This window comes from Clytia hemisphaerica, unplaced genomic scaffold (genome assembly GCF_902728285.1).
Source record: "Clytia hemisphaerica strain Z4C2 unplaced genomic scaffold, Clytia hemisphaerica genome assembly, whole genome shotgun sequence".
Classification (NCBI taxonomy): Eukaryota; Metazoa; Cnidaria; class Hydrozoa; order Leptothecata; family Clytiidae; genus Clytia; species Clytia hemisphaerica.
In genome coordinates, this window is record NW_027104475.1 from 217746 (window position 1) to 232915 (window position 15170).

General features: G+C 36.4%; 2 protein-coding genes across 3 annotated transcripts; one reads left to right on the top strand and one right to left on the bottom strand.

The window, feature by feature from the left end:
- Positions 1 to 2699, top strand: LOC136821406 (chitinase-3-like protein 1). Its single transcript, XM_067077641.1, has 3 exons — positions 1 to 504; positions 1232 to 1409; positions 1910 to 2699. The coding sequence occupies exons 1-3, from the start codon at positions 105 to 107 to the stop codon at positions 2622 to 2624; spliced, it is 1293 nt and encodes a 430-aa protein (XP_066933742.1). The 5' UTR covers positions 1 to 104; the 3' UTR covers positions 2625 to 2699.
- Positions 2700 to 4149: 1450 nt separating this feature from the next.
- LOC136821417 (chitotriosidase-1-like) lies at positions 4150 to 9210 on the bottom strand. Of its 2 annotated transcripts, none has more exons than XM_067077654.1 (4): positions 9120 to 9210; positions 7368 to 7563; positions 5561 to 5736; positions 4150 to 5099 (listed from the first exon to the last, which is right to left on the bottom strand). In XM_067077654.1, the coding sequence occupies exons 2-4, from the start codon at positions 7514 to 7516 to the stop codon at positions 4234 to 4236; spliced, it is 1191 nt and encodes a 396-aa protein (XP_066933755.1). In that variant the 5' UTR covers positions 7517 to 7563; positions 9120 to 9210; the 3' UTR covers positions 4150 to 4233. The 2 variants fall into 2 exon arrangements, with proteins under 2 accessions (XP_066933755.1, XP_066933754.1); XM_067077653.1 differs by lacking the exon at positions 9120 to 9210 and adding an exon at positions 7964 to 8073.
- Positions 9211 to 15170: the final 5960 nt, after the last annotated feature.

Genomic DNA, 15170 nt, shown 5'->3' on the forward strand with positions numbered 1-15170 from the left:
ATAACAAAACGCTTAAAAAACTTCATTCGTGAGTTTTTTTTACATAAAAGTTTATTAAACCTGTACAAATGTTCAGTTAAAGAATTTTCATATTGAAAAGCACTATGGACGACGGTAAAACAGGCAAAGGTTTCGTCAAAAGACATGGCAAGCTTCTAAAAGGACTGTTATTCACAAGTTTGGGGATTGTCATTATAATGCTTATAATTACATTAACAATATGGGTTATACTGCCTTCCTTTCTAACCTCTGAAAAAACTGGAGTAAGCCCAAACAAGACTATTTGTTTTTACGCTAACTGGGCACAATACCGAAAGAACGAAGGTAGATTTTTACCGGAGAATATTGATCCGTCATTATGCACGCATATAACATACGCACATTTGAAAGTTGATCTGAACACTCACGCCCTGGTACAGAGACAACCAAATGATGATTTACTGCTGGCCCAAATTGTGGCACTGAAAGAAGTCAACCCTGAGCTGAAAGTTATCATTTCTGTTGGTAAGCAAATATTTTTTGGACAAATTTTTTGGCGTTTATAAGCTACTTTCCTGTTCAATGAAGAAAATAACGGTAAAGTTAACTTAATCTAATTCGATCTTCAAAGGATTTAGAATTATCTTCGAATTACGGTATTTTATTTCACTTTCCAATTAAGTGAACCAATGATTTAGTTCGAATTACAGAAACATTCGAATTAACAGAGAGTTAACTGTATTTTTGAAAATAATTAAAGGATAACAAGAGTTTCAGATTTGACGTTTTCTGTGGGCAACCTTCGTAGTCCTTCTCACATTGTATTTGTGTCTTATTGAGTAATAACCTTTTGAACCAGCATTCTAAATGGGTCTAGATATCTATACAATATATTCTTTGTCTAAATTGCTCCCAAAAAAGCTAACAATTCTTTTTCTTGTTGTTTTGACCATACCTAACACTGACTCGTAGACGTCCCAAAAGAAAAGTTTTTTTGAATCTGGAATGATAACTTAGCAATCTAAAAGTTTATCTAATACTTCAATTGCGGATTGATGATCGCCCACGCTAAAATGAGCGAGCCAATTTCCCATTGGAGAGTAATGATAATCTGCAAGTTGTACTGTCTCTTCAGTTAACAATGCCTAATATCAATATTACTCCATTACTCGAAATTTCCATATCTTGAACAAATGTGTGCTTCTCGTACTGGTGCGAGTTATGAAAATCCAACTGTTTCTTGATTTTTAAGGTGGATGGAATCATGAGAAAGAACCACGATTTTCGAATATGGTACGAAATCAAACAACTAGAGGAATTTTTATTCAATCTTCCATATCATACATTCTTCAACATCGGTTAGATGGGATTTCTATTGATTGGGAATATCCGACACATAGAGGAACTTCAGGACCGGAAGATAAACATAGGTAACCTTTTGGAACACAACATTGTTTCAACATTTATCTAACGCTAAATGGACGTTGTGAACATTAAATGAACGTTGAAACAAAGTTATTTGCCAGCTGAGATAGCCCTGTCCCAACTGGGATACAACGCTGTTTTAAGCATCAAAACGAACCCGTCTTAGTTACCAAGTGGGAATCTGTCAAATGAAAAATAAGAAAGGCATAAAAATATATAGATCCAAAGTGACCTAAATAACTCGCAAGGGGTGCAAAGAAACATTTTTTAAATTATGCAAGCTTCCCAATTATAGAGGTTCAAGCAGCAGACATTCGAATTGCGGGGTATAAAATAACATGGTAAAGAACAGCGATGGGAATTTACAATTGCTTGTGGTTTGGACGGGCTGTTGATATTTTAAATCATACTGTTTAAGTTCAAAATCGGTGCGAATGTTCGAAAGCATGAAATTTAGTCAAAAAGCAATGTATTGAAGGCTTTATTATGATTCCTTTATTATCAGGTACACACTTCTACTAAGAGAATTCCGGGAAGCTTTCACACTGCAGCAACTCCCTTTCACACTCTCAGCTTCGGTGTCCGCCGGCAGAAGAGTTATATCTAGTGCGTATGAAATTCCTGAGATTGAACAGTACGTCCATTGGGTTAACATCATGGCGTACGCCCTACATGGGGCGTGGGAGGACGAAACAGGCCACCATACTGCGATGACCGGTGGCCTACCAAACGTACCAGACAGTATTGAAGCTTGGAGAGAACTTGGTATGCCAGATGATAAAATCAATGTTGGAGTTGCTACATATGGAAGAACATATAAACTACTTTTCAAAGAAGAATTCGATATAGGAGGTCCAGTACTTGGTGCTGGAAACGCTGGAACATACACCAAAGGAGCTGGCATTTTGTCTTACTATGAGATATGTGCTCTGAACTGGACCCATAGGACGCCGTATTGGGAGAGTGTTGCTGGGAAGCCTTACGCTTCAGACAAAGACCAATGGGTCGGTTATGAAACACCTGAGAGTATTGCATCTGAAATCCGGACACTTTTCTCGGACAGATGTTATCATGGTATAGCTGTCTGGAATTTAGGCTATGATGATTTTAATGGAACATTCTGTGGACAAGGAAAATTTCCTCTTTTGAAATCAGCCGTAAAAACGTTGCATGAAAGTCGGAGTTGTAAAGTGACTCAATCTAATGCGTCTGTGCCTTAAAGAGCGAGGGGTAGAGATACGGTATGCATTAATTCGTTAAATTTCATTAAAGTTTTTCGAAGCCTACTGATCAACAAATTTTAAAAAATTGAACCCAGTCCTTAGTTCAATTTTTATGATTTCGATAGCGCTCACAATTGTATCACCATTTTAGTAAAATCAAAAAGTGGTGCAATTGGATCTGGGTATAGATTTGTAAACTTTTCTTATTGGAAGATCAAATAGTTTGGGAATCACACCTCTAAAAGGATTAACTTCTACCGTGAGCGTCAGGGTTTAGTTCTCTCTGAAATTCATACACTTTGATACTCATGGAAATTAAATTCACCATGTGAAAATGATACATATCACTTCAATGGAACAAATATGGATCGATTTTTAAGACTCTAATGTTTGATGTACACATAAACGATGTTTGACCTAGCCCACGGGCCACTTAAAGCTTTGTGGTAGACTGGATGGTGCTGATACGTGGCCCAGTGTAAAATTTGACTGTCTCCATCCAATGGCTTGAGGTTGTAGCAAATCAATACCACTAGATCCAGTCCCTTTTTGGAGACAATTAAACAGAAAAATATGATAAATATACCAATTCTTTTCAACATTGGAGGTATCTCCATGTATTTATTATAGTTTCAGATGGAATTTAAGAATATATTTAATTATGTTAGTGCTTTAAAATAAATTTTGAAAGCGAAAAATTTGAAAAGAATAAAAAAAGATGACAATTTCCCTAGTCTTTTTCACTGCACTCAAAAAGTTAGTGTGTCAATGGATTGAAAGAAACGACCGTTTGTTACAAAAATTCGGCAAAATATTTATCATATTTAATCAAGTTTTGTATATTTAATTTATGTCACTTATTTATTTCCAATGTTTAAGTTATGTTTAAAATCGTGCAGATAAGGTACATATTAGGTAAAAAGGTTTAAAAAAATAATATTTCATCAATTTCATTTTTTATCTTATTTTGAAATCTGTAAATTTTGAAATTACATAAATATGCCGTAATACATAGAAATAATAATATATTCTTAATTTTGATAAAAATATAATATTTCTGAAATTTACCAAAAATAGTTTTAAAGTCTCAAATATTTTATTCAAATGGAAATCATATTCTACCACAAAATCAAAATACTTTACATATCAATTGCAAAAGGAATGTCTGTAAGATGAGACGAAGAAGGGAAGAAATTCGTCGATCATTACACAACAATGACTTTATTTTCTAATTCGTAAACTCAAATTTTATTTATCATTTTATACATTCATCTCTTCTTGTCACGTTAATGGATCGTCTAAAGTCTACAAAAACATAACAATATCAACCTAAAATCTCTCAAGGCCAGTAAAGACTCGATCATTGATTCGTATACTCATTTGATGTGTTCAGACGTGATCGGAAGCTTCTAAAAGCATGACCAGAACAAGACAAGCTCAGAAAATTAACAATGGAAACACACTAGATAAAGTCAGACGGGAAAACCTTTCTAGGTATTAAAGAAAATAAAACAATTAGATCTCTAAATACACTAAATTTGCTTAAAATTATCCCGATCAAAAATACAATGAATGAATAAATAATATAAGATTCATCTCAATGTTTTTATGCTATACCATAAACTCCTTGCCGGGCTGCATTGACGAGTGGAAATTTGCCTTCATGACAAAAAGTACCAGTGAAGTCATCATATCCCAATTTCCAAATAGCGATCCCACCCAATCGGTTGTTGTTCTTCTGCATCAAGTAGGCAATGGACGATCGAATGCTTCTTGGTGATTCATAGCCAATCCATTGATCACCTCTTGAGGCGTAAGGTTTTCGGGCTTTGCTGTCGTATGAGGGAATTTTATGGTCCCATTGCTGATCACAAAACTCGTAGTAGGATAAAGCTCCTTTGATTCTGGTATATTTTCCTGGTTTTCCGTGAGCAGGGTTTGTGACTGGCGCTCCTAGACCATAGTTGGTAGGATCTTTAAGTGTGAACGTACGACCATAGGTTGCAACGCCGAGATTGATTTTCTCATCTGGGATTCCTTTTTCTTGCCAAGCGTTTAGGCTATCTTCAACATTGGTTGCTCCAGTCATTGTTGTGTGATGACCAGCGAATTTTCTCCAAGCTCCATGTAAAGCATATGCCATCACATTGACCCAGTCTAAATACTTGATAAACTTCTTGTGCTCGTAAACTGTGTCGATTTTCTTGCGGCCTGAGGACACAGAAGCGCTCAACGTAAGCGGACGCTCTTCTTCATCAAAGGCAGCTCTAAGCTCCTTTAACAGCAATGTGTACCTATGCTTATCTCCAGGGCCGGAAGTACCTCGCTTCGTAGGGTACTCCCAATCGATCGACAGACCATCCACTTCTGTTTTTTGAATCCATTTGAGCACTGATTGGATGAAAATAGCACGTGTTCTTTCATTTTGGACCATTTTGGAGAAACGTGGCTTATATTCATGTTTCCAGCCACCTGAAATCGTAAATAAAAATGTTATAAAAAATAACTTAAGAGCCAGGGGTACTTGGTTTACTGGGTGGGTGGTGCGTCAAAATGTCGAAAAGAGGAAGATCGAATATCGATCCTTAATTGACCACTGATCAAAGATTGACCGCCGAGAAAATTGCGTTTGAAGCTGACACAATCCTTGAATTTCAGTTTTCTCACAGTACTGAAGGAGTAATGTTTTTTTGGTGAAAGGTCGCGTCTGATTTTGAAAACAACGATGAGGTAAGTCGTTTTGAATTCTTCAGATTTCTCAATTGTTCTTAAAATGTCCTTAACTTTACCATTTTGTGAGTGTTTTTATGGACATAATGCCTTAAGATAATACTTGTTCTTAGTATTTTGTTGGCTACGGAAGTCTTATGCTCTTAAGACTTTTAGAAGATCTTCATTGGGTCACCAAAACAAAGCTCTGAAGAAGAACTCACCGACTGAAATGATAATTTTCAAAGCTGGATTTTTCTTCTTAAGTTTAACCAACTCTTTCAACAGAAATTCGTCATTTCGTTGTCTTTTGACCAACTCGTGAGTTGTGAGGTCAACTTGAAGATGAGCGTAGGTGATATGCGTGCATAGGTCGGCTGGAATTTGGTGTGGAAGAAATCTAAAACACAGAATAAGTGTCTTCCATAGTCTGAGAATATCCCTGGTAGAAAATCTTGATAAGATCTTACCAAGATCTTTTAAAGAAACTTGGCAAGAACTTTGTAGGTTTCTTCTCAAGATCTGTGCAAAGAACTTTAAAGATCTTGACAAGATCTTGACACGATCGTTTAGGATCTTTAAAGATCTTTAAGGATTCTTGAAGGTTTAAGATCTTTCAAGAATCGTATTCAAAAATATACACACCCAAAAGATAAATCTGCTAAATTTTCTCCTTTCAACTAATAAAGAAATCATGAGATTCTTAGACCTGAATATTAATGGTTCCTAAATTTTAGAATATTTGCCTCGACTTTGACAATTACAAGATCTCAAAACAGATACACATGAGATTTTTTAACTTCAAATCAGTCTAACTGACGAGTTAGGCTAACTGTCTAGATCGTTATTTATCCGGTATTATACTCCACCTCATTGTATTCTTCGGCCTTACTTGTCAGCACTAAATTACTCATTGTGGTGTATACAATATAGACTCGGTTGTGTAGCAATCTACTAATTTGCCGTAATTCTACAGATGTCTGTAGAAATATGAAATCTACATATTTTGTAGAATAATAATTCTACCCTATATACCCTATTTGTATGGTTGTATGTAAATTTGATATCTAAATTCTTTAAAAAAAGTCAAAATCGAAGATTTTATCATAACCACAAATTTACGTGTTATTGTGTTTATTCAACAAGATTCTTAACCCGAACTTTATAAGAAACACTAAGAATCTTAAAGTTTCTTTGCATATTTGTCAATTAAGATTTGGAAAGTCTCTTTATAAGAACTTGAAAAGAAACGCTAAGAATCTTAAACTATTTTATGGTTGCAAGATTTCATAAGATTTCATAAGATTCTTCTTAAGAACTTAATAAGAAACCTAAATTTTATTACTATGAATGTGTGCGAAGAATCTTGACAATTCTTAACAATTTCTTGACACGATCTTTAAAGATCTTTTTGTAATAAGAAATTTTCAAGATTGCATAAGAATCTTTGTAAGATCTTACAAAGATCTCTTAAGATTCTTACTTGTTAAAGATCTTTAAAGATCTTTAACGATCTTTTCAGATCTTATCAAGAATTTTTACCAGGGATATCATATACCTCGTTTTTCTTTAGAGGGCGTTGCTTTTCATATATTTTCTCTAATTTTCCGTGAATATTACGGAATTGCAGTCGAGCAAGAATCATCGACTGTTTGAATCCAGTCAAAAATTCAAAAAGGGGCCTGCACTTTAACGATAACGGGCTTTATTGCTAAGCAAGATATGCAAGACACTAATATTGGAAATAATGGAGGTCACTCGGAGACACTCTATCTGGAAACTATCGCATGTGAGAGCCAAGATCGTGAGAGCTTAAAAATTGGACCTATGATAAAATGTTGAAATTTTTCCAATAGATTGCAGCTTATCACCGTAAATTTTCGCGGAGAATAACGGTGAAGTTTTTTTTCAGTTTCTTTGATGTTTACAAATTATGCTTTTTGTAATGTCAAAGGTAAAGTTTGAATTTGAGAACGACCTTGAAAAGGTGTGAGTACTTTTTGCTGAAGCATAACTAATAATCTTTCTCACCTGCCACGCCCTTTTCTGTATTGAGCCCAGTTTGCGTAGAAACATATAATCCTCTTGTTAGATGATGATCGTTTGCGTTGGATAACTGTTCCAAAGGTTACAGTGCAGCACACTACAGCAAAGAGTGTAACAATTGATAATGATCTCATGATTGGTCGATTGTTGCAGATGTTTGTGTTCCTCTTTGGTTGCTACTCTAAAAAAAGAGGTTCAGAATTAGTGTCATTTTTCTGCTTGTTATGACAAACCTATTTGCTCCCATAGTTGATAAAACACCTGAAATAATTGTATACACGCCTGCGTCACAGACCCACCGCAAACCCCATCCCATCTAAAAATTTGGCAATAGAATTACTAGAGTCATTGGGATTTCAATAGGAATTTCTATCCCCACTGAGAAAAAAATTTCCACCGGGACTGTTAAAAAGGGGTGTTTGTATGAAAAGTCAATTTGTCCATCCGTCATGTACTTTGTAACAGACTCTACTTGTCGTGGTTACTTGTCGCGGAACTAGCAATTACTTCATTCCGATAGTACTTTGTCAGCGCCTTGTGACATTGCAAAACTCCTTTAAAGAAAGACCCTAAATAATTACATGTTATTTATTTTATCCTCAATAGTTTCAAAAGTTTCACCATGTCAGTGATAAAGGTGTTACTCTATACTTCTCCAAAACCTCCTATAACCGCTTCCAAAAAGCTCTCTAAAGAAAATCACAACTTCCTTTGCAAATTTATAGGATTTTAGCACAGACATAATATGATCTACCTTGCACCAAACAACCATTTTTGACATAGGTGTACTATTGCTACTATACACCTGTTGGGAATGCAAAAATTTCAAGGAGGAAATTAACAAAAGAAGCTGTTCTTGGTGAAAAAAATTTCATTTGATACTTTTTAGGACAGCGTGGTAACTAAAGTGATTTGGAATAACCCGCAATTCTAACCTGCAAAAATTGAGGACGGTAAGTGCTGAACGTCCTGAGTTGATCGAGACGAATGAAAAAAAAAACCCGGAGAAAAATGTGTTATTTGTTACTTTTTAGGACAGCGGGGTAACTAAAGTGATTTGGAATAGCCCGCAATTCTGACCTGCAAAAATTGAGGACGGTAAGTGCTGAACGTCCTCAGTTGATCGAGACAAATGAAAAACGAACCGGCTCCGTCCGTCGCTGAAAAAAAAAACACTCTGTCTCTGTCTCTGTTAAACTCTCTGTGGTAAATGTTCTCGGGTCAGGTTTGAAAAATATTGAAGATTGCTAATTTAGTGGTTTTTAAGTAAAAAGTGAGAAGATAATGTCATGACGTCTTGTCTTGTACACACAAACATTTTTTCCAAACTTTGCGACTTCTTCGAGTATTTGGCAAACACTAAGTGTTTGTTCGGTTTCCAAAGACATTCAATTTTTGACGTCACTTTAAACTTTTTAAAGATTCTACAAAAAATATAGCACGCATCAAAAGGACTTGAAAGGCTAGTACAACGCAAAAGTATTTCCAGCATTACCTTACCCCTTCCAATGAAAATACCCTGTTGCGGTTATTATTGAGATGTTCAACCAACAATCTAATCCGAGAAGACACAGGAATCCCACTTCTTACTTCTGAGCGCCGTGCCCGTGACAGAGAAAAGTGGAAAGAGTTTGTCTCCAAGAAGTATGCAAAGATCCCCGTGGGATTATGCACTTAAGTCAAGTAAGTAAGTCAACCAACAAAATCAAAAATGTTCTCAGATAACAGGTTACTTACATCCAAAGTCTTTATTGATTCTTGAATCTTCGATCTTCCAATTATTAGATGTTTGTTCTTCTATGGGCCAACCAAAATATTTTTCTGTCAGTATTTTTCATTTTTAGTCTTTTTATACTGTCATATAAGCTGACGTCAGCATTTTGATCACGTAGATTTTAAGAGTACCATTTCTTAATCGTGCTTATCTTATATATCGAAACTAAAATATCCAAGCTAACACACAACGTTCCATTGATTTTGTGGACATTCAAATGACGTTATTTTAACGTTCCGTGTCCGCTGATGTGTTACAATGCCCCTACCATGTAGTGTTGATATCTCCAAATAGTGTTCTGATTGATGATAGCTCCGGAAAGTGCAGAAAATATTTTACTAACAAAATCTTTTATGTTTTTAAAAGATATTAATCAAAATTACTGTCTATCCTGGAAGGTTACACGTTTTTTTATAAGGAACCTTAACTTTGCTCTGAGCCTGGAGTTCCTTATTTTTACAGAGAATTTCAACCTCAAAGTTCCTTATCGAGTTCCTTATTTACATAGCTGCTAAGTTTGGATAACCATCTCTTACTGTTCCTTAAAACTTGATTTCTTATTCTCAGCCTGAGCAGCTCCTTAAAAATTCCTTATTTTTCGGACTATTTTCAGCCTCGAGTTCCTTATAAACGTGTTCCTTATAAAAAAACGTGTTTTAGAGTGAAAGCAATCGCAAAATGGGTCCGGTGAACTAATTAATTGACCGGTATTTCTTATCAATGAAAAAATTGACACTGAGGGGGTCCGAAATTCCGAAAATTATTTGTCTTACTACAGAGCCTACATGGAAACCTTTCTTCTCTTATTTTTTTTTTGTGTTCTACTGAGTGATGGAGGACGTTTCTGTTTTTCTACACCTATATTCAATTATTCAATTTTGAGCCCCTCCCCTTTTAAACGGCATACCTCATCACGCTATCACGCTAAATCCTTACTCTCGTCACGATCACAAAACTCGTAAAATTTTGTTCATCGCTCAAAAAAAATCGTAAAAAAGGCCAAATTACTCATCTTGCCGAAATATTAATCACGCCGTCACGCAAGTGAGAACCCTCAATCACATTTCACGCAAGCTACGGAGGAGGGAATGCTAGTTTATACGTAGCATGTATATAAGCTTTAAAATCAGGCTTTTCAAACAGCCATGTCTTCGATTTTCTAAGAGTAAAACAAGTTTTAAGAATTACCACAAGTACGTTGGGCCATTCTGTATGTAGGGTATATCATTCCTACAAGGAATATTTCAACATGATCTGTTTATTTCAACAGAAACAAAAATTCCAAAACAAGTTTAAAATTTCAAGACCGTGTTACTTTCGAAGGTGGGACTTATATCGTGAACATGCCCAAAGTAAACACAGACACAACAGGTGTAACCATAACCAAATAGAAATCAAATAGACTCATATAAAGTTCAGTCTTCTAGCTATATGCTCGAATAATATTCTAAGCTCTGGTATAGACTGCCCAGTTTTCGCCCTGGCTAAAAGACAAATAGAATAGAATGGCTTATCTCTATAAGTACTCTCCCCAGTGGCGGCCTGGCAGGGGGTGCAGGGTGTGCAGTGCACCACCCAGAAAGACCTGAGAGGGGCGCCAAAAAAGCTTTTCAAGGGGGCGCCAAAATTTTTTTTGATGTTTGGTCGGGCGATTTGGCGCCCTTTGACACGTTTTTAGCGTCTTTCTATAAGTGCAATGTAATATTTTTTTCGCCTGCGGCGCTTCGTTTTATTTTACGAATTTTTTCAAAACTACTATCAACATTGAATTGCGAAAAGTCAAAGTAAGAGAAGTGTTGTGTATCCACCAGGGGTTAAAGAGGATGCTCACCCTCCAAAATGAGAGATTGATCGAAACTGCTCGCTGTGGTTTTTGTGGTCTTATGCGGACTAACTTTCTTCTTTTTTGAATATCTTTTAAGGTGTTTGACCTTTCTTACACCAAATTTTTTTGCCTGCGGCGCCACAATTACTAAGAACCCTTATTCCTGCCAACTTTCGGAATTTTAGGGCCTCTTTAAGCCATTGATCTTTAATGCAGAGTAAAGTAACACCAGGAAATAACAAGGAAATAGATATCAAGTTATCATTACCACCACCTTCGTATAAATAAAAGTTGGTTAACTCAGAGATTCCGGGCGTTACTTTCAAACAGTCACTGATCTTACAGTTTAATATTTTCACTTAATGGTGGAGGGCGCAAATAAGGACAAAAATACCAGGGGCGCCAATTTCATAGTTTGCACCACCAAGAAAATTAAGCCAGGCCGCTACTGACTGACTCTCCCAGCAAGGTTTTATTTTCTAATTTTCATCCCGAGTATCCGTCTGGGTTTATAATCAAGCCTTCCCTATTTGTGAGCACCTATCACCCTGGGTTTACAATCGGGCCTTCTCTTATCCCGAGCACCTATCAACCTGGGTTTACAATTGGGTCTTTCTTAATACCGAGTGCCTATCACCCCTAGGATTACATCGGCCTACCATTATCCAGAGAGCTCATCACACTGTCTTAAAAAAGTGTTTACAATTGGGCCTTCCACTTTCACACGTACACTGAAGTTGAGCCTAGTGCTATAGCACGTTACAGTTCAACACAGCACAGAATAAAAAAATTTCTCTTGATTTAGGAACGTTTTTTTTTTATTCTAACTAATCTTTTGAGTATATCATTCTATCGTCTCTACAGGTTCACTAAAAAGGGAACAATTTAGGAAATTATCTCATCGGCCCATTTTACACCGGTCCTTGTTGGCATTATTTTTGGGCTCGTGGCGTAATAAGGGCCGACGTTAAAAGGGCCGGTGTAAAAAAGGCCAAGATTTTGCAATTATAACCTAAAAGCGGCGTTAATTTTTTATCATTATTTTTCAATTTTGAAAGACTTTAGGTATGATTCGAAGACGAAAATTATTCATTGTTTTACTCTATATTTGAAACTTATTCAGTAAAATGTTTAATATATTTAAAAATCAGTGATTTTCGATGGAATTTTCAACATTTTAATGTAAATTTTACTCATTTTTTACTAATTTGAAGCATAAGTAGCCATTTTACAAATTTTGGCGTTATTAACGCCCCTAATTGGCGTAAGCTTAAAATTAGGCTGTGACGTAATAAGGCCCGGCGTAAAAGGGACCGGCGTTAAATTAGGGCTGGCGTAAAAAGGGTCGATAAGGTAGATAAATTTAAAAGCGAAGGTAAATCCGGGAAGGAGTTAAACAGTGACCGACATATTTGCTACGTTTGTCAGCAACAAGGGTCGAAACCTAGATACTTTATGTACCCTTACAATATTGTCATCGGATTTGTCTTTTCATTGGATTCGTCTTTTATACTGTGTATGTCCGATGGAAATGGTTATTTGTTTAGGTGTGTGGCATTGGGTTGACGGATGTGTACTAAGGCTTGGATAATGGCAGTATTTATTTCATTTGGAAGGTCTTTTTAGCGGGCCCCGGGGGGGGGCGTACTTAGGCAAAATGGGTGCCGGGTATGTGTGAGCCATAAGGGTACCTTTTCTCATTCCTCAAAAGTCTCTCAAAGGGGTACAAATTCAAAAGTTAGTCTCTGAAAGGGTCCCAAAATCACGAAAATCTAAAATTTCTCTCTCAAAGGGTCACGATTACCAAAAATTTTGACCAAAATTTTGTGAAAATCAAACCAAAATTTGGAAAAAATGGATCAAAGTTTAGGAAAAACTCTCTCAAAGGGTCCCAAAATCACCAAAATTTTGTCTCTCAAAGGATCTATTTTCGATTTTTGGCTCGGACATACCAGTCACCTCGCAAACCTAGTATCCCCCCCCCCCCGGGAGCGGGCCTGACTTGATTAACGGAGAAAGAAAGGGTTAAATTATTATAAAGGTTATATGGGTTAAGCCTGACATCCTCTAACTATAGTGCACCCTGATTTTAAAAATTCAACAAGGGTTATTCCTCTTAATCTCACCTGGCTAACAAATCTTTCCCTGGGTTTGTTTATTTGTCGTTCTTCAAAGGAATCTTTTGTTTTATTTCGGTTTATTTTTACACCAAATTTAGACATCACTCATAAAAAGAAGTGTCTTTAGTTGTTTGGAGTTTTGCTATTGTGTGCCTTAAAAGTTCTCAAAGCTATTGGGCTTTTTCAGAAAAAAATCGTGCACCCTCTGTTGAGGAGGTCCATTTCCGTTCCAAGGGGGTAAGGTTTGAAATGCAGTGAAATTTCGTAAGAGTAGACGAAAATCCATCAAAAATAAGCGGAATTCCAAGGGGGTAATGATTGAAAATTTGTAAAAATTCGGAATTCCAGAGGGGTATGATCCTAAAATTGCCTGGAATTCAAAAGGGGTAGGTCACAAAAGGTTGGACCTCCTCAACGGTTTTTTTTTCTGGAAAAGCCCATTCCTAGGTTTAGGTTTAGAATAATCCAAGAATAATCAGAGACAGAGGTTGGAGAAACGTAGGCATGGTTAGCGTCTTTGCATTTCATCTCACTCGTTTGGCTAAAACCACTATCCCCGGCATCTTGATTGAGTGATGGTGTTTACTATGGTTTTCAATATAATCGAATAATGAAGCGTATTAAATGGTAGTACATCAGCTGTCTACTGCACCCTAATACCCGAAAACGAAGGTTTAAAGATGAATGTTTACCTAGATGTCAAGAATGGGACCTTAGATTTACCACTTGTTGATAAAGTTGAGTCTCCATAACTCGAACACGCATGGGAAACAAAAACTTGTTCGAGTTTAAGAAATTTCGAGCTATGGAGATTGGTTTATGGGGCATTGTTAACTGAAAGAACTGGAAAACTTGTCTGAGTTAACCCTTTAAGTACGTCATTTTATTCTAAGTTTTTTAAAGAAAATCGCTATTTCAAAATTTAAAGGCTCCGCATCTAGAAGGAGTTAGAAGCTTGTTCAAAGCTCGTTGGATGGCTTAGAGTCTCCTCTTTCTTTTAAGTGCCTTAGGCGCTAGCTGATTTAGGAAGGGCGGGGTGGGCGGCGTCTAAGGGGGTTGGTAAGGGAAATCAAAGCATTAAAGCTGCCTGAATGATAGAAAGGTGCCAAGTATAGTAAAACTTCAAATTAATTCGCTAGAGGACAGAATCAAGTCACTCAGGGTCAATTTTGGAGGTTCTTGAATCACTCGTTGACAAAAAATTGTCAAAAAACGGTCAAAATCTTAAAAAAGTGGATATTTGTAAAAATTTTGTATTTTTTTAAATTTTTGGCTTAAAATCTCACTGGAAAGACTCACTTTTGATTCTTTTTTGCTTGACCATGAAACCCAATCCAATTCCTAAGAGTTAGACCAAAAATGATAGTTTCTGACTCAAACTGGGAATTACAATATATTCACATAACTCCTATATAGAGGCCCCCCAGTCGATCCTCAAATCACGTATTCATCACACACAAAATTTTGTCAATTCACGTATTCAGGCGCGAACAAAACCATTTTCACGTTCACGTGCTAATTTTGCTTTTATATCTTTGGTTAAAACGATTATGACCTTATTGGGTTAAATATATGACCTTTTATGTTTTTTTTAAGCAGTTTGACCTATTCTTATACCAAACATTTTCGCCAATATGAAGTTTTCTGCAGTTTTGTGACCTAATTCTCGATAGCATCGACCTTTTAAGGCATCTTTTACAGCTATTTGCGCTTTAATAAAGCAATTTTTTAGGTCTGCTGCACCAAAGTTACAAAGAGCTACCCCTCTAGCGTAGGGTGGGCTTTAGGTGTGGGATTTGCTTCCTCGCAAACCCGTAAGAAGTCTTTTTCAATTTCAAATCGAGGTTGTGCCAATCATATGGTTTGAGAAGCCGTAGACTCAAACACAATGTCCAGGTGGAGCGGTAGTACAAGCAGAGGACCCAAATGTATGGAAAACCACAACGCGAGCGAAGCAAGCGCGAAATTTTTCGACTTTCAGTCCTTTTATGACTGAAAAACGGCCTTAATACGCTATTGTTAGTCAAGTATGCCTTGTTTGGTCGTACACAATTATTTTGAAAATCTTT

Coding starts and splice junctions, on each gene's coding strand:
- LOC136821406 (XM_067077641.1), top strand. CDS start 105: ATGGACGACGGTAAAACAGGCAAAGGTTTCGTCAAAAGACATGGCAAG. Junction 505..1,231: donor GAAAGTTATCATTTCTGTTG/GTAAGCAAATAT, acceptor TTGATTTTTAAG/GTGGATGGAATCATGAGAAA. Junction 1,410..1,909: donor GGACCGGAAGATAAACATAG/GTAACCTTTTGG, acceptor CTTTATTATCAG/GTACACACTTCTACTAAGAG.
- LOC136821417 (XM_067077654.1), bottom strand. CDS start 7,516: ATGAGATCATTATCAATTGTTACACTCTTTGCTGTAGTGTGCTGCACT. Junction 5,737..7,367: donor TACAGAAAAGGGCGTGGCAG/GTGAGAAAGATT, acceptor TCTGTGTTTTAG/ATTTCTTCCACACCAAATTC. Junction 5,100..5,560: donor GAAAATTATCATTTCAGTCG/GTGAGTTCTTCT, acceptor TTACGATTTCAG/GTGGCTGGAAACATGAATAT.